This window comes from Rhyacophila brunnea, unplaced genomic scaffold (assembly GCF_057557595.1).
Source record: "Rhyacophila brunnea isolate RB1 unplaced genomic scaffold, BYU_Rbru_1.0 scaffold_24, whole genome shotgun sequence".
Lineage (NCBI taxonomy): Eukaryota > Metazoa > Arthropoda > Insecta > Trichoptera > Rhyacophilidae > Rhyacophila > Rhyacophila brunnea.
The window spans coordinates 4,638,642-4,658,581 of record NW_028232904.1 but is presented as its reverse complement, the minus strand read 5'-3'; the positions used below and the strand labels follow the sequence as shown (position 1 = coordinate 4,658,581).

The window sequence follows — 19,940 nt, the reverse complement described above, 5'->3', positions numbered from 1 at the left end:
GGACCTAATAGCTTGAGCAAGTGGCTGACATCCATTTCTAGTAAAAACAAAATCTGTTAATACAAACCTCTACTCTGTGGAGGCCCATATGATCTTATTAGGATCGGGACTTGGTCGAAAGAAAAAAAAACATGATATGTACACTTGAATCAAGAAAGTCTTGTATATTATAATACACTTTTCTTCTTCTTGTTGTGCCATCCCCTAGCGGAGGTCAGCCACCATCAAGGCGATCTTAGCTTTGTCGTCTGCTACCCGGAATAGTTCAGTTGAGCTGCACTCGTACCAATCATGGAGGTTCTTAAGCAACGAAATGCGGCGCCGTCCTCTGCTACGCTTTCCGTTGATCTTTCTTTGAATGACACATTGGGGAATTCTGTACTTTTGTCCTGTCATAATGTGGCCGAGGTACTGTAATTTCCTGGTTTTTATACTATGCAGAATTTCTCGGGCCTTCCCCATTCGATTGAGAACTTCAACATTTGTCACCCGGTCAGTCCAAGGAATTTTGAGGATGCGTCTATACAGCCACATCTCGAAAGCTTCAAGTCTCCGTGACATCTCTTGGTTTAGCGTCCATACTTCCATACCATAGAAAAGAATTGAGAGAATATAACAACGTACCATACGCAGTCTCAAACCTAGGTTAAGGTCTCGATTGCTAAGGAGGCATCTCGTTTTGAGAAAGGCGCTCCTTGCGATCTCAATTCTAGTTTTTATTTCCTGAGACTGGTCCCATTTCTCATTGACCCATGTACCCAAATATTTATAATGGGTCACACGTTCGATTGGTTCGCTGTTAATGACAAAATTTGTGTTGGTGTCTGGTGTCGCTATTTTTGATACTAGTAATAGTTTTGTTTTCTTGAGATTCATTTTTAAACCATAAGAATTACTGACCTCATTAACTTTTCTACCAGTTGATGTAAACTCTTTAAACTATCAGCAATCAGCACAGTATCATCGGCATATCGTATATTGTTAATATGTTTGCCATTGACCAAAATACCCACCGATTCATCTTGTAAGGCTTCCTTGAAAATAGCTTTTGAGTACATGTTAAATAGCAGAGGTGACAATATACACCCCTGTCTTACACCGCGACGAATTTTTACCTCTCCACTGATTACGTTTTCGATCTTAATATTTATACATATTGGCATCAATATTGGTTTAGCGTCCATACTTCCATACCATAGAAAAGAATTGAGAGATCATAACAAAGCACCATACGCAGTCTCAGACCTAGGTTAAGGTCTCGATTGCTAAGGAGGCGTCTCATTTTGAGAAATGCACTCCTTGCTTGGCACTTATTTATATAATTTATTTATCTAAGAATGGAATTCACACGTTTTACAGCCAATGTACGCATTCAATTATCACACGTCTGATTGTTAGTTAGAAGTTAAATTTTCTTTCACCTGTGTATTATTAATATGGCGACAAAAAATCAATGATTCCAAGACGGGAAAGTTGTAAAAAAAAATCGATCACATGTTGAGCGAATGCAAAACGATCACGATTAAAGTATTGTTTGGGTAAATAAAAACTTTAGCCTTATTTCCAGGCATTTATGTTATTTATGAGAAAATATAATACATAGTTAATGTTTTGTTGATTTTCTAATGAAAATTCTCACAAGCATTCGAGCTAATCAAATTGCTTACATGTAAATTGTACGTAAAACAATTCACCGTGCAACAGTTAGCCGTGAGCTTTCTATCGGAAAGAGATGACCGAATGTCGTTCTCCAATTTTATTAGTTTCAATATGAACATTAATAATTCAATTTTCATAGCTGATTTTGGCAAAATTCATAAGAATGAAAACCTAACCTAACCTAACAAATAATTCAGTATATCGGCTATTTTTTAAATTTTTTTTGCTGCTGGCTTCCTGTAAAGTGTACACCGAGAAGAACCGTGTTATATTTAGACATGTATTTTATATCAGTACTATACGACCCAAAGCGGTTGGACAGTCTTTAATATACGGCCATATATTTCCGATACAACATTTCACGGTGAAGTATGATACGGCATACCGCATACGAACAAGTTTCATAAGTTGCATAGGTACAAACCCACGTTTAATACAGATTGCAGAATTTATTATAATTAGGTACCATGTTTTCATTAGCTCGTATTCTTATTTGTCCGGTACAGATGTTTTTCTTGTGTGTCCAAGATTTGTATTGGACGATAGAAGATTTTTAACTAACTTCCCGACTAGCTAGACATTTGAAACTTTTAGAATACATCAGAACACGACGACAATGCATTCATTTAATACCTTTGGCCATCTTTAAGCAGAATTGAATTCATTTTCAGTTAATTCCGTTTTGTATGTTTCGGAAAAAAAATCGTAAAGTGGGTGGTCCTAGCAACTAAATTATTAATATATACGTGCGTTACTATGGAAATCAATATGAAATGTGAAAATGGCATTTCAGTATTCTATAATATTTATTCAGTATTTCTATCAAGCACAAAAAAAGCATTTATTAATACATAGAATTGTCAAGTTTATATGATTCAACAGAAAATTTAAAAACGTGTATATAAAAAGTTCTTTTTATCTTGTAATTATATATATTATCATTATGTGAAATGGAATTATATTAAGAAAATGTTTTCAAATAGTAACATAATTTTCTTTTTTTTTATCTTCCAGGTAAGGGATATTTCTTCTCATGGAGAGACCCAGCCCTGAAGGGCGTCGAAGAGGACTGGTTGGGCGGCAGGAACTACTGTCGTCAAAGGTGCATGGACCTCGTCTCCTTAGAGACTCAGGATGAGAACGAGTGGATCAAGAGCAAGCTGGTCAGAGAAAACGTAAGTAAAATAACACACTGTATCCGTATTTTTCTCCATTTATCATTCCGAGCATGTACGAAAAGCGCCTAGTTTCAAAAGACCCTAAAACGATTTTAGGTAGTTTTGAGAAAAATGAGAAAAATCACATCTTTTAAAACTGTAAACTTTATGTAGGTATTTATTTTTTAATTCGTTACATTCTAAAGAGTATTTAAGCTTAACGGCCCACGTGCTCGTCGTAGGTCAAAATTGAGTTTTTATTGTATTTTCAAACCATGATCCTGGACACTCCTTAAACGTTGTAGATAATCTATTTATATAATTTTGAAGCCTTATTATCCTTTATAGTTATTAACACGCGCATTAACATAACTTTACTCCCTACTTTAATTATAGTTTGTCAATTTATGGCTACGGCCGTATGTTGTAGCTTAACCACTAGGGAATGACAAAAGAAATGGCGTATTTCAAAAAAACACTACCTTATTCTTAGGTCAATAATTATTATAAAGCAATCATTATTCATAAGATGTTTATCACACTTGAATGGTCAAAGACATAGCTTATAATAAGTATCTTTAGAATCATCTTCAAATGTGTTAATCTTGCCGATTTTTTGAATAATAAAATGCCTAATTCTTGTCAAATTTGGGATCACAGAGATTATCAATATAATTTTTTATCGTGAATATTTTACAAAAATTATCTCGTAATAAATTATATTAATGGTTTTATAAATGCGTTTAAAAATTAATAAATGTAAAAAATCTTAACTCTACTGCACAGTTATGTACCGAAATATGACTATATTCTAAAACATTAGAGCGAGAGGTTTAAAAGAATACTATTTTATGTAACAAAAATACTTTATGCAGTCATCAAATGTTTAAAATAACTATAAAGGATAATAAGGCTTCAAAATTATATAAATAGTATATCTACAACGTTTAAGGAGTGTCCAGGATCATGGTTTGAAAATACAATAAAAACTCAATTTTGACCTTCGACGAGCATGTCCCCCCTTAAGTATAAGTGTTTCCAACATTTTTGGTTTTAATACTAACTTTTTTTTCGTACCATGTTGTGAACGTCTTGAATGTGTAATTTATAATGTTCACTATATGTAAATAAATAAATTTTAATTGATTTTTATCTTTTGTAATTTTAAATTATAAATGAGTAACAGGGTGGGAAATTTTAATAGGAATATCGTGAGTGAATACAATAGAGACAAATGTGTACTTATATAAATATATTTACTTCACTATTATACACACAGAATAGATTAATAAAAATAATTCCCATTATATATATATATATATCCCAATACACTAAATTTTGACGCAGGTTTTTGGATGCGTGAGTGTCCTATGAAAATGAACCACACATTATAATAGACGTACAATAGTGTGTTTTGCAACCTTAATACATCAATATTGAATGAGCGTCAGTGCATAAACTGAGAGCAGTTGTCAGAATGAAGGAGAAGTTTATCCCATATTCTTCCACACTCGAGATCGGTTGCCTGTTACTCCACACCCGTTAGATATTTCATTTCCCATTATTTTTGAGTTTCCTGATTATACAATTGAATGAATCATTTCATAACTTTACAAAGTAGGTGTGGAAATCAATAAACTTATTATCAAACAGGTAATCAAAATTCATTGTTATCCGACGCGTTTTAAAACTCCTTTTTTGATTTTGAAAGTCCATTAATGCAAAGAGGAATATTTATTTATTGCTTCGAAAAAAAATCATAACCTTTCAAAAGATGCGGTGGACCCGATTATCTCACGCATAGAGACATTTATTGTATTTCTCAGCTGTCGGCAAACTGCGGTTCACGACCTACGTAATGTTAAAATAAATTAACATACAATATTTACATAACTTGTCAAAATACCGCTGAGAAAACAATGCTTTTTACTTCCTCTCTGGCGCTGTGGATCGGAGCGGATATTTATCGAATCAAATAAACTCCTACACTCTGTCCGGTTTTCCGTCCTAATTATACTTCTTATTCGTCGTTTCGGGTCTTCAATGGCTACAATGTGTCGCTCCAAAAGTTGGCGAAGGATCTTGTCGAAATTGCAGCTTACTGGGCAAACCTTGCATGAAAAAAGGTGCTGCATGCTCTGCATTTCACCGCACTGGCAGGTTTAGTCATCGGAGAACCCCCACTTCAACATGTTGTCTCAAGTGCGCCCTACTATGGTTGTCAGTCTGTTTATGGCTTTCCATGTACGGTACCCGAGACTGGATGCTCTGCTGGCTTAACCCAATCATCGAGACCCTCAGAGGCTAGCTTCTCCCTTACAGATAGTCTATCTTCTTTGTGTGAGAAGGTCAGAGGTGTGGTTGTCGCCGTAAAGCTTCTTCTGGATTTTAGCCTTTTGATACTCATGCATGACGTGTCGTGGGTCCCTCTCTGCCGTTTCAACTCGGGCTGCAGTTTCGCGTTTGATTGGAGGAGGGGCGATTCCTGAAAGCACGCAAACTTTGGTGACATGCGTTGGTTTCAAGCACCCCGTCACGTCCCGGCATGTCTCGTGTTCGCAGACTTGTGCCATACCGGACAGGCGTACCCGGCCACCGAGTTGCATAGTGCAAGGGCTTGAGACCCTGAGTGTAATTGTAGTTGAGCTCCCCTCGTATTGCCGCTTAGCTTTCTCAGGATACTGCTCCTTGCCTCTGTCTTCATTTTAATGTGTGTGTGTCCTACGAAAATGACCCACGCATTATAGACGTGCGATCAGTAGCGAAGGTTGGAGGTAAACTAAAACTACAATTTACAGATGGTGTTGGTTAGTTTTTAAAAATCAATTAAACCCTGCCTAAACCAAACCATAATAGTTTTGGTATACTTTGTATAGTTTTGGTATACGATTCGAAAAAAATATGCACACTTTCTCATTCATACATATTTATTTTCGTTGGATTAAGAATGCATCTTACACATAGGTATTGTTAGTTCATTTATTTAAATTCATTATGCCCTATCTAAACGAAACTATAATAGATTCAAATTATTATTCTATCTATAAAATATAAGGTGTGTATCATTTAATTGAATATTTTTTGATATTTTATAGATATACAAGTATTTTTTTGACTATTATCTACTATAGCTTGGTTTTCGCAGGGTTTAATAATTAAATTTTAAAAACTCACCAACATCATCTGTAAATAATTGTAGCCTTAGTTCAATGAAAACAAATACGTATAACTGACAAAGTTTTGTGTGCACTATTTATGTCGGAGCTTAACAATCTACCTCCACCTTTCGCCGCTGCGTGCGATAGTGTGTGTAATACACTAATATTAAATGAACGTCAATGCAGAAACCGAGAGAAGCATTATTTGTCAGTATTCGACGTATGACGTATTCTTGACACGAGTTTAAATTTATCCCGTATTCTTCCTTACTCGAGATCACTTGCCTGCTTCTCCTTACCCGTTATGTACCTATTTCAGTTCCCATTATTTCTGAGTTCCCTGTCTACGACACTTGAAAACTTGTTAACTCATATTTGGCTGTTTAAAAAGTTTGCCGACCTGTGACTTTATCTATTATGTATAATAGCATTGCGTTATTAGAAATTTTAATACCAATTTAATAAGAAATAAATATTCCATGACGACTTTCACATTTGCGGATATGGAAATCAATGTATTATGCTTATTGCTAATAGATTAGTCTCATATAATTAGTAATAATTAGAGGTCATTGTCTGTATATTAATGAAGGATTATAAAGCATTGTGCACATATTATTATAATATGGTATATTATGCGTGCTACGGTTCCTAGTAATAATCATATAAATCATCTAAGGAAAGTTTGACCTAAAAACCGTGTCCGGAAACTTGTACGTATGCAGTTCACCGTGAAATGTTGTATCGGAAATATATGACCGTATATTAAAGATCGTCCAACCTCTTTGGGTCGTAGAGTACTGACATAAAATTCGTGTCTAAATAAAACACGGTTCTTGGTGGTTTACACTTTACAGGAAGCCAGCAGCAAACAAATTTTGAATAGGTTAGGTTAGGTTTTCATTCTTGGGTTCATGAATTTTGCTAAAATCAGCTATAAAAATTGAATTAATGTTCATATTGAATCTAATAAAATTGGAGACCGTATAGTATATACTAGTCATCTCTGCAGGTGCATCGGTGCAGCAAATAATTTTTGAAAATAGCCGATATAGGTACTGGATTATATTTTGTTAGGTTTTCATTCTTGAAATAATGAATTTTGCCAAAATCAGCTATGAAAATTGAATTAATGTTCATATTGAATCTAATAAAATCGGAGATCGTATAGTATACCCAGAGTGTCTGGTTATGTAGAATGTTCCCGTAAAATGCGGTATTCTGAAATAAAAGCTATAAGTCATAGGGGGGGGGTCAATGTTGAAATCAGTGGCACCTGCTAGATTTTTTAAGCCCAGTCCCTTAAAAATCAATTAAAATTATTGTGAATAAATGCATCCCCCAAACCATTTTCTGTGTGCGCGAGTGGCAGTTTTATTATTGCAGTGTTATTGTTTAATAGGATTAGACCAAACAATGCCAACACACTTGCGAATCGCCTATGTAGCCACTGTAGAATGATTTCCATCTACCTGTCATCGATTTACAATACGGGACAGGTTTTTAACTAAATTTACATAGGTTTAATACAAATGGTACGCTATTACTGATAGTTCTCAAAGCAGTTGGGGTCGTTCATGCATCAGCTGGTTTGTAGATTTTGAGGGGCCCCACAATAAAATTCCAACTACAAACGTGTCTAGTAAAAATATCATCATTTTTTGTTTTTCCCAGAATCACATCCTTTAACTGCAGGATTTTTTGTTATTCTCAGAATAATTATTTTAATATACTCCATGATGTTGTAGTATGACTGGTTTGAGCTGTTTCGAGGCCCCATTTTGAATCTTACAATAAATCGATTGCGTCATCTGCGTCAAAAAAAGTCACAGCTAGGCTTGTTGGTAATTCGGTAGTATGCGACCAATCAGGTTTCGGCTGATTAGTATGGAGCAGTTTTCGGCTAATGACATTATATCGTTATGATGCAGTGAAGCATAAATTGAAATTGGACTTTTATATGATTTTTGTTTATAAGAGCGACTCCAATCAAGGCCTATATCTAATTTTTACATTCTCTTGCTGCATTTCATTTCGTCGTTTGAATATATAAATAGAATCTCAAACTTAATTACTATTCTCAATACACAGGTGAAATACATCTGGACATCAGGCCGCATCTGCGACTTCAAGGGCTGCGATAGGCCAGACCTTCAGCCAATCAACGTTAACGGATGGTTCTGGACTGCTGAACTCCAGAAGCTGGCCGCCACCACCAACAGGCAACAGAATGACTGGTCAGAGAACGGAGGCATCGGCAAACCACAGCCTGACAACAGGGTAAGGCCCCATTTTATAATATCTATTCAGTTATCTCTCATAAATTCTTGTAGTCCACAAAGGTAATTTTAGTATTCAGTGTCACGTTGGTCAGATTTTGAACTTATACTTCTTTTGGGGTGTTTGGTAGAGAGTGAAATTGAGAGCTCCGCGCGTACGCCGTTACGAAAGTGCGCGACAGTATGAGGTTAACTACGAATCAGCTGAATCATCAGAAGTCAGCTGTATACAAACGCAAGTTTGATAGTAGAATTGTTCCGTTGCCTAGGCAGCGAATTGATGATTGTCGGCCATTTGCAATTCCTTACGTAAACAAACGATTAAACGTCAAAGTGACAGTTGTTAATTTAAAAATAAAAACAACGAAAAATAATTATATAATTTAGTAATATAAGTTAAAGTGTACAGAAATAAACCAACGGCGCTTCAATAAGCGGCCCTTATTCTTGAGTGTGTAATTTAACAAGATAATTAAGAGCTAGTCGAAGAATCTAGATTATCACAAATTTTGTTTTTGTTTTGTTACGCCAAAGAAATATAACTTCTAATGCGTGTACATAAGTACACATACCGATTTTTTTAAATTTATTAAGCCCTGCTCAACCAAACCATAATCAATAAAAATATTCTTTTATCTATAAAATATGTATGGTTTAATGGCAAAATTTTAGATATTTTTTGAATTTTAAAAAATTAACCAGCACCATCTGCAAATTGTATTCTTAGTTCAATGAAAGCAAAGAAGATGTATAATAACTGACATGCACTATTTATGTCGAATCTTAACAGTCTACTTCCACCCTTCGCTACCGGTTCAAGCAGAGGAAGTCGCGAGATAAGTATATAAATAACTATCTGGAACTCATATATTATCATTGATTCCCTAGGAACTCCTCCAAGGCGGTGCTCCAGAGAACTGCCTGGCTGTCCTCAACCAGTTCTACAACGACGGAGTCAACTGGCACGACGTAGCCTGCCACCACCGCAAGTCATACGTCTGCGAAGAGAACGATGCCCTCCTCAAATACGTCCGTTACACGAATCCCAACTTGAGAGTTTAACAATTTAAGTGATACAAATAATGTGAGGTCAGGAACACAGTGAAGGAAATCTGAGAATGAAAGTAATACATGCTGAATTTGCAAAGATGCATGTGAATTTATGAGCTTTAAATACTATGACTCGTCCACTAAAGCCTACTGACCATCTTTGCGGTAGCATCAACTACAAATTACACTTGAAAATCGACCAACAAAAGTCCAAAACGTGGTTGTGTAGGTAGTAATAAAAAAAAAAGCAAATTCTGAATTTCTATTTTGAGTGTTGCAGTAAAAAATATTTATCACTGGTGGCGTTTTATCCATTATGAAACTAGAATACAATATTAATCCTTTCCACGCGGATGGCACACCTGTTGTGGCCTCATTAATTGGCCATTCGATATAATTAGCATGTTATTTAAATGTGGTAATTAAATTCCCCGCGGTCAACAAGTTAAATAAAATGAACTTTGTCACTGTCAACGCCAGCAAGCTCAGCCTAACGATACAAGCGAGACCTGAACGGAATCCGCATATCTGCATACTTTTCATATTAGTGGTCGAGCTATAGTTGCATAATTCTTAACACCACAGTTTCCATGGCTATGAAAAAAACAGTTTCGGATTTTCTTCACTATGTTCTTTACTCAACATTGCAATATTGAAAAATATCAAATAAACACAGTGAAATCTAAAATGGTGGCCATTTAACAGCTGGTAGAATTGACATTATGTTACATGAGCTGCAGTATTTTCTGTTAAATACCGCCAAGTTGAATTTCAATACAGTTATCATTTGATGTTTCTCAATATAGTAATGTCAAATTATATAAAACAATAGTTAAAGCATATCTCCAAATATTGTGTCAATTTTATTATTATAAAAGCAGAAAATTATGTAACCATCTTTTATTATGTCATAGGTGCATTATTAATTTATTACTCAGTTACCGCAATAAAAAATTTCTTAATTTCAAAATATATTATTATGTAAATACTTACCTACTAATTTTTATAACTAAAAAAATTCTACAATTATTACTAGGTAAAGTATCATAAAATTAAACAGTGTTTGGTGATATTCTTCAATTATTGAACTATAGGAAAAGAACATGCATTGTTACCACCATTCTATTAATTATTATTTAAATTTTAAACATAAAATAGGTAAGAAAATTACCTATCATTGTGAAAAAAAATATATAAAGTTAAATATTGTCTATTTATTATCTACCATAGACTAAAGATTAATAATACTTTTCCTGAATAAGATGGTGTCGATGATTGTTCTATTCCTGTGTTTAATTATTATTTTATAAAAATGCCAATAATAGAATATTACATAGTTATAGGTAATTTTATTGCAGTTTTTTTTTTAATTATTTTATTTTGGAGTGTCTTGTCATCAAATTAATTTTTATTACACACTCTCGTAAGAAGTTTTCGTAAATTATTATTATATTGTTTGGAAAAAAATACTGTTGTCATCGGCTCGTACCATGTTTTTGTAAAAAAAAATCTTATAAAACAATAAAGACTGTTAAAATATCATAAAAATGTAATGAATTATTTCCCATATCCTTCCACATCCAATATCTAACATATATCACCGTTTGGGCCTTCAAAAATTTATGAATTGTTTGAAATATTGATACATTTTTTCTATATGTCTAGATGGAATACAGTCGAACTTGGTTATTATGAGAAAAATGGGACCAACTGAATTTGCTCTTTATAACATTTTTCGCACCACGTTCTATTTAAGCATAGAACATAAAAAATCTGAAAACCATCGTAAAAATCCCCGAAACAAGCATGGCATTCATATATATTACAAAAGAAGTTGTATATTGTAATGAGCTGCCGTCGTTGGTAGGTACCTGCTGACTTTACAAAGCTAGTGTCATAAACTTAATCCGATCCTGGCAGCATCGGTTTGATTAACTTCCCGGTCAGATTTTATTGCTTAGGGTCGAAAATGTTGTTTTTAAATGATCGACACATTAACAGTTTTGTTCGGTATACCCGAGAAGTAGCTCGAATGTTTCCTCATTACATCCGAGATCTCGCTATTTCCGTGATCGTAATAACTGAGTTTGACTGTATTTAAAAACTAATTTTAATAAATCATTTCTTTTATTCAACGAATAAGACACAAGATTTCAGAATGTAACATTCTATATAAGTACTGAATACATATAATTTGAAAACATCTCATGCATATACACACAAGAAAATATCATTTGTAGAAAAAAATATGACACCCGACCGGACTTGAACCTGTTACTGCTGGATTCGTGCCAATATGCTTTTCCAATTAAGCTACGGCAATCTTAATTGTAACGCAACAACTACTTGTTACATGAAATGCTTATCTAATTGCGTTATAATGTTGGTTATCGGTTTTAGTACATTAAATTAATTATGGTAGGTATCAATTAATTCTTTAATTTCTAAACCGACGTCACGGTTTACTCCATTATTTAGTTTTCATAATGTACTTAGTTTTGCTAATAATTTAATAAACTAGTTCTATAATGTTGGTTATCGGTATATTATACTATAACTGATAGCCAGCATTATAACGCAATTTGAAACCCTAAAAAATGGCTCAAATTGAATAGTACAAAACTCAAATCAATTAGAATTTAAATTCAAATACCATCAACCCTCAGTCGATAGTATTAATTTTCTAAATAAATTTTAATTATAATGGTTTAGGTAAGAAAATAAAAATCTCTTCTAAAAAATACATTATTTATTTACAAAAAACTTAGGTGAGTCATTTCCATCAAACAGTAAAAAATACAATTACACAACGATACCATTAAATTATATTATAGACAGTAGATCAACGATTACCAATGAGAGGGCTGGCAACTACAGCACGTTTCTTCATTTTTTTCCTTCGACCATAATTATATGGTATCCAAACTTTGTCTTGATGGGTGGGTCGGTGTAAATAGGGCTATTGACATTGGATATGGGTAATGCAAACGCAGCATCTTGGAAGGGGCCGACCATGGAACCACGGATCTGCCATCCGAGATCACCGCCCTGCCTCGCCTTGTCTTCGCTGTACTGCGTGGCCACGTCGGGGAACTTCTGCCCGGCTTTGATCTTTTCGAGGGCCTCCATGATCTTGCTTTGTTTCTCGCACAGAATGTGGCGAACCTTCACAGCTGAGCCTCCTTTCTTCTCACCTTTGCCTCCTGAAAATAAATTATAAAAATATTATCTCTTTTTGAAACTTATTTATAAGATTATCTTCGACTAAAAGTAGAAAATTGTTAATGCTATGTGTGTATATATCAGTGGCGATGGGTGGAGCTAGGCTGTGGAGATTCGACATAAATAGTGCACACTATTATATACATATATCAAACATTATAATATACATATAAGTAATACATAATTCGTCACCGTTCAGGCAAAAGTCACCAACCCTGAAAATGGCAGTTTTGACTTGAGTATGTCACCCGAAGCGTAAAATTATGTTCTTTAAGATGCAAAACTCACCACGGTACATTCGTTAGTAAAATTTTGCTTAAATCCGAATTATTTGTTTTTCACTAAATGACTTTTGATAAAATCTTAACAAGCAAAAATCATTATAGGTGAATAGACATTATAGACTATATAAAAAAAAAAAAATCTTTCGTTATAAATATACAAGCAAAAGTCACTATACTATGGATGGTGAGTTTTACTGATCCTTCTTTTGGCTAACATTGTTCAGATTATTAACAAGTAAAAGTCACCAAACCATAATTGAGCTACCTTGCCTCCTTCAAAACCTTCCACATGTTTTAATTAGCATCAAAAAGTAAAATTACCTTAAAGAAATTATTAAGAAGACATGAGAAAATAATTTAATGTAGATAAAACCTTAAAAACAATAAAATCTGATTTTTCCTGCATTTTTAAACTTTCAAATTGCGATATCTCAAAACTATGTTTTTAGGGTTGGTGACTTTTGCCTGAACGGTGACGATATATACTTTTTACCAACTTATGACAGTAAAGTTTTTATTTTAATTGTTGAAATTTAGAACATTTATAAGTGGTGATAACCCTTTGTAGTCCCTCGTAATGCAGTGCGTAAAACACTGGCATTCCATCTGGGGCTCCAGATTAGATTCCCAGTGAGGTCACAACAAATTTATGTGATTTTCTCAATGCCCGGGTGTTTGTGATTCACATTCATGAGTCACATTTATTACTAATTACACTACTGTCATTGGGCCGCGTGGCCTGTTGAAGCTAGGGATTGCAATACCGAATGAATATATCAATACCAGTATTTCAGTATTTCTTATTAAAATACCGGTATTCGTCAAGCAATATTATGGTAAAAAAAAGGAGTACCTATCAATAAATATATAGCTATTAAAATCTATTACAAACACTATTTTATAGCAACCTAAAGAACCTACCTACATTTATTATGTTAACTTTATAAATATGTATAGATCATAATATTTTAGAACTGATAATTTTTACAAATACTTTATGTCCGGGAACAGGAAAATCTCTCTCAAATTCAACGTTTATTGGATGTACTATCAGCGTTAGATCAATAGTTATAGAATAATTGGAAATATTTGCCATGAATATTTTCTATTTCGAAATATATTAATTAATCGCAACCATTATATATGTATATTTGAGGGATTTTGTATTATTATTTGTTTAACTTATTAATTCGTTTTTTTTTTGTTTAAGTGAATATATTTGCATTTTGGCAGCATTAATCTTATACACTAAATTTAATATACAATGGTAGTACTTACCCAAGTAATGAAAAAATAACATTAAATTTGTGTACTTGCCAGACCCAGGATTCGAACCTGGGACCCACGGCGTTATAATCCAACGCTTAAGCCGCGCGGCCACAATAATAAGTATATAAATCGGTCACTCTATTCGCTACCTGAATAGTATGAAAAGCAAAACACCGACTAGTGAGTGACAGGTACATAGTTTGAAATATATATTATGATATGTACGTATAAAGAATTATGTTAATTAAATATTGAAAAAAACCTTTATCGTCATCCGCAGCTCCCTTATCTGCCTTTGCAGCACCTTTAGCGGCTTTCGCCGGTCCCTTCTTAGGTGGCATATTGTGCAAAATAAGTTAGGTTAAGTTTAATTTATATTTTTGACAGATGATGTTAATGTTGCAACTTTTGCAAGAGAAATTATATCTTAAAAAGATTTTTCCCCGAGGATAATAACTCTTTATGGATGTGTTTTTAAATTTTGTACACTGAAAAGTAAAAAAATAAATAACAGTTCTTACGCAATTTAGTGCAATAATAATTTTATTGTAATTCCAGTTTTTATTAGGTACCGCATTTTAATTAATAATCCACTGAAGTATTTAATAATTCATGTTTTAAATATTTCTAAAAATATATTATGGATTAATACTATAGAATTATTATGTATTTTTTTTGGAGTGTGTAGAATCAATTATAATAAAATTATTTTGTAAGCTAAATAATGTCCGTTCTTCAGTGCCATCTGTTAATAACGTTGCAAAATATTATTCAATAAGCTTTTATAATATAAATATAGATGGTAGTGACTACCCCAAAATAATTAAAATATTTTTAATACAATACGATACATAGTTGCAATAATTTTCGTTATTATAATATTGTAGGTATAATATAAAAATTGCATTGATTCCTTACTGTACTTCCCAAGACTTAACTAAGTATTTATAAAAAGGTTATTTCCAGGGAACTCAGAATGAAATATTCATGTTGCTCGCTCTCAAAAGAAATTCAATAAGATTGCAGATAATAATAATTAATAACAACACGAAATAATATTATGACGTTATTATAAATTCTAAGTAAGTAGGCTTAAAGGAGCAATGTCCCCCATGCTATAATAATTGTGTACATATTGGTTGGGTGCCTCACTGAGCCCCAAAACCCATGCATGGCGCTTTACAAGTTTCATAGCCCATCCTTTTTTTTATTTCACGAGCTCGATCGTTATAAAACTAATAAACTTTGTATGTCATATAAAAATAAATTATAATATCCGGATTAAACCCGTTTCTCAATCATTCACAATGAATCAATGAGTCCCTAAGCTCGAAACTCGAAAGAACAGATCACGATTTACGGATCTTTTCAACCCGCCTTCTTAGCTATCAAGGTTTACGAACTCGTTCACTGTGCGATACTAAAATGAAAATTACTCACTTAATTAAAAGCACAAATAAAACGGAAAGATAGAACTGCGAAAGCCAGTCGCCATAAACTGAGACTTCAAAACCAGTTTTGGTGTATTACTCAATGACGGTCAGGTCATAAAATGAAAGAAATAGACTACATTGATTGCGCGTTTCGTTTACGTGGCATAATATTATAATACAGATACCTAACTAAGTACATATTAGAAATAACGGGACAGTTCGGTTATGAGGAATACAGCGGAAAACACATTTTGAAAAAATACCCGATATACTGGATTATTTGTTAGTTTGGGTTAGTTTAGGTTAGGTTGGGTTAGGTTATGTTAGTTTAGTTTAGGTTAACCTAACAAATAATCCAGTATATCGGCTATTTTCAAAATGTGTTTGCCCTTATTAGTTATTCTTTAACACATGTATAAGTTTATTCGATATTTTTCTACTCTCGAGAAGTGTACGTTTTTTACAGCCTCACCCAGATTATAAGCAAAAAATTGAATAAAATAGAACAGATTAATAAGATAGAAATGCCATAGTCGCCATAGGGCATATTACTCATATTAGGCCAAGACTTTAAATGCAGTGTTGGTTTATGACTTAATGACAATCAGGCCATAAAATGCAAGATATCAAATCCTTCGGAATGCCCTCAAATATTACCAATGTAATATTACCGATTGCATTTACGTGATACACACATACATATTCATATCATCATCAGCCTTAATCTATCCACTGCTGGATGAAGGCCTCTACAAGCTGACTCCACTTCTCTCGGTCCTGTGCGTTGCGTTGCTAATACATATATTGCCAATATATATTCAAACATATTCTTTAATAACATAATATGTTTAAGTGTATCCCATATGTCTCCACACTTGAAAATCGTACCTTTTTAGGCCAAACCCAGAACGTAATCCACTTCCCTTGTTTTTGTTTTCTAAAGAAAACCGTATACTGAATAGATGTAGCCTAAATACACGAAATACATTCCACATTGCAGACTCATTTGCACTATTTGCAGCAAACATCACACTGCTGTATTCAAACAAGAATCCCTTGCATTCAATATCTTGGTCTATGCCCTATGGCGACTGGTTTTGCATTTCTGTCTTATCCAGGGAACTGTCTTATCCTACTGGGTGTGGTATAATAACAGGCAACGGATCTCAAGAGTGGAAAAATATGATATAATATTAAACACGTGTTAGGCTATGTTATTTTCAATAGTAACGTCGGTATAATAATAATATGCATTAACATTTGTTACATAAATGCAACGTGCATCCAATATTGAGTCCGAAAACTTGTACGTATGCAGTTCACCGTATCACAATTCACCGTGAAATGTTGTATCGGAAATATATGGCCGTATATTAAAGACCGTCCAACCTCTTTAGGTCTCATTGTACCTACTAACATAAAATTCATGTACTTATAAATAAAACACGGTTCTTGTCGGTTTACACTTTACAGGAAGCCAGCAGCAAACAAATTTTAAAAATAGCCGATATACTGGATAATTTGTTAGGTTAGGTTTTCATTCTTGAAATCATGAATTTTGTCCAAATTAGCTATGAAAATTGAACTAATGTTCATATTGAATCTAATAAAATTTGAGACCGTTAGTATACGGTCGTCTCTTTCCGATAAGAAAGCTCACTTCGAACTGTACATGTCATACTTTGTTATATTTGGGTATTTGACCACCATAAAATAACCTGCTTCAAAATATTGATACACGGCAATGGCTTTTACATGTATAATTATTATTAATCTGTCACAAGACCCAAAAGACCTCCAAGATAGAATGCAAGAACTCGCGGATGTCAGTCAAACGGTCGGTCTAAAAATAAATGTCTCAAAGACAAAAGTGATGAGGAACTGTTTTTCGGACCCTGCGATTATCTGTATTTCTGGCACCCAACTCGAGCAAGTCAGCAGCTACGTCTATCTCGGACAGCAGGTGTTCATAGACGGAAGCATGCACGATGAAATTGCTCGAAGAACAAAGCTGGGATGGAGTGCTTTCGGACGTCTGAATAGTATATTCAAGAGTGACCTACCATTATGTCTTAAGCGTAGGGTGTTCAATAATGTGTGCTACCCGTGCTCACGTATGGCTGCGAGACGTTTACCCTCAACACGAGAGATGTCCAAAGGCTTAGAGTCACACAGCGAGGCATGGAGAGGTGCATGTTGGGCATCACGCGAAAGGACCGTAAGAGAAACGAATGGGTTAGGAAGCAGACAAGAGTACGCGATGTAATAGACGTTGCCAAACAGCTGAAATGGAGATGGAGAGCGGGGCACATTGCTCGCCGAAAGGACGGCCGCTGGACAAATACCGTCATCCAATGGTACCCAAGGGGTACGAAACGGCCACAGGGTCGCCCTAAGAGCCGCTGGATTGACGAACTGGTAAAGTTCGGCGGAAATACGTGGCAGCGAACGACACAGGACCGAGAGAGTTGGAGAAAGCTTGGGGAGGCCTTCATCCAGCAGTGGATTGACCCTGGCTGATGATGATGATGATTAATCTGTGCTGGTGGTTTTAGTACCTACATCAAGTGAACGATCATTGTGCTAACGGGATATACCAATAGGCATGGATCTTTGCGTTGGGAATATGTACCTAAATATTTTTATTATTTGGCAACACCGACATCTTCACGTTGGATCGGTTCTATGTAAATATAAATAAAATGATTGATCGATAAAATTGATTGAAAAAAATGTAATATCTTTTACGTCGGAGCTGATACCTCTTGAATGCTGGGATCTTCTTACGTCATTCATTACAACGTTTTTCTTAGCTCGTATTCTTATTTGTCCAGTGGTTCTTTGTCCGGTACAAATCTTGCAATCGATTTTTAACTAACTTCCCGACTAGCTAGACATTTGAAACTTTTAGAATATATCAGAACACGATGCCAATGCATTTTTTTAAATACTTTTAGCCATATTTAAGTAGAATTGAATTCATTTTCAATTAATTCTGTTTTGTATGAAAAGTTATTTCGACACCATTATTGGTTGGAAGGGGTCTGGAGTCCTAGCAACTAAATTATTAATATACGTGCGTTACTATGGAAATCAATATGACATGTCAAGTACATTTTTTTTGATCGTTTAAGCTAGCCAAGTCAAGTTTATATGGTTCAACCATTGATATACTACGGTTCAACAGAAAATTTAAAACTTATATAAAAAGTTCTTTTTATCTTGTAATTATTTTTAAATTATATTAAGTAGTACTATATTGTAAACTGAATAATGTCTTCAAAAGTGACCTTCCACTGTGCCTAAATCGCAAAGTGTTCAACCAATGGGTGCTTCCAGTAATCAAATATGCGTGTGAAACAAAAAGAGGAATGAGTGGATAAGGAAGCAAACAAGGGTTTGCGATGTGATAGAGTTCATTGAAAGTCTCAAATGGAGATGGGCTTAACACATAGCTTGAAGAAGAGACAATTGTTGGACAAATTTAGTCATCCAGTGGTATCCAAGAAGTACAAAACGTCCGAAAGGTAGACCTAGATGCCGATGGATCGATGGTACGTGGCAACGCAACGCACAGGACCGAGAGAAGTGGAAGCAGATCGAAGAGGCCTTCATCCAGCAGTGGATAGATTCAGGCTGATGATGATTAAGATGATATTGTAAACAAAGTTCAAATACATTCAATACAAAGCAACATACAACCTGTGACGTCCTCTGGGGATACGTGAGCTTATTACGTACTTGACTAGAGCGTTGGCAACTTTTTAAAAAGAAAAATTCAGAGACTTTTCCGAAATTCCGGTCAAAATGAGAATAAAGACTTTTGTTTGCTTTTCCGGGGTTTTGTTTAAGGGATTGCGTCCAGGATTAAAAGTCGAGAGCGTTTTTTAGCTCTACCAACCAACAAAAAAATCGTGTCCGGAAACTTGCACTAATTTATGCAGTTCGCCGTATTACACTTCACCGTGAAATGTTGTATCAGAATTATATTAAAGACCGTTCAACCTCTTTGGGTCATATCTACTGACATAAAATTCATGTCTAAATAAAGCACGGTTCTTGTCGGTGTACACTTTACAGGAAGCCAGCAGCAAACAAATTTTGAAAGTAGCCGATTATTTGTTAGGTTAGGTTAGGTTTTCATTCTTGAATTTATGAATTTTGCCAAAATCGGCTATGAAAATCTGCGCGGTTCCCGCCTGGTTTCCTGTAAATAAACCGACTTTTACCTACAAATTTATTATTTATAGTACATAATGTTGCTAGATCAATAAAAATGGCTATTTATCCAATATTGCGAAGGAACGCATGTTACTTGGCTACCACAAAAGCTGGTCGCGATCAGTACTTCATAATAATTATGACGCCGACAACTTTACTCAATAATTGAAATGGATTTATTTAGAAATACAAAACAATGCTAAAATAC

General features: G+C 34.4%; 2 protein-coding genes across 2 annotated transcripts in view; one reads left to right on the top strand and one right to left on the bottom strand.

Annotated features, from left to right (window-relative positions):
- Positions 1-10,847, top strand: part of LOC147068912 (uncharacterized) — a 39,260-nt gene extending 28,413 nt beyond the window's left edge. Inside the window, exons 3-5 of the mRNA XM_085951248.1 lie at positions 2,674-2,834; positions 8,066-8,254; positions 9,142-10,847. Coding sequence (XP_085807374.1) covers positions 2,674-2,834; positions 8,066-8,254; positions 9,142-9,315 — 524 coding nt within the window. The 3' untranslated portion in view covers positions 9,316-10,847. The remainder of the gene's footprint in view (positions 1-2,673; positions 2,835-8,065; positions 8,255-9,141) is intronic.
- Positions 10,848-12,034: 1,187 nt separating this feature from the next.
- LOC147068911 (peptidyl-prolyl cis-trans isomerase NIMA-interacting 4) lies at positions 12,035-14,481 on the bottom strand. Its single transcript, XM_085951155.1, has 2 exons — positions 14,341-14,481; positions 12,035-12,506 (listed from the first exon to the last, which is right to left on the bottom strand). Exons 1-2 carry the CDS (start codon positions 14,417-14,419, stop codon positions 12,190-12,192), a joined length of 396 nt encoding a protein of 131 aa, XP_085807281.1. The 5' UTR covers positions 14,420-14,481; the 3' UTR covers positions 12,035-12,189.
- Between the last annotated feature and the right edge of the window lie 5,459 nt (positions 14,482-19,940).

Coding starts and splice junctions, on each gene's coding strand:
- LOC147068911 (XM_085951155.1), bottom strand. CDS start 14,419: ATGCCACCTAAGAAGGGACCGGCGAAAGCCGCTAAAGGTGCTGCAAAG. Junction 12,507..14,340: donor AGCTGCGGATGACGATAAAG/GTTTTTTTCAAT, acceptor ATTTATTTTCAG/GAGGCAAAGGTGAGAAGAAA.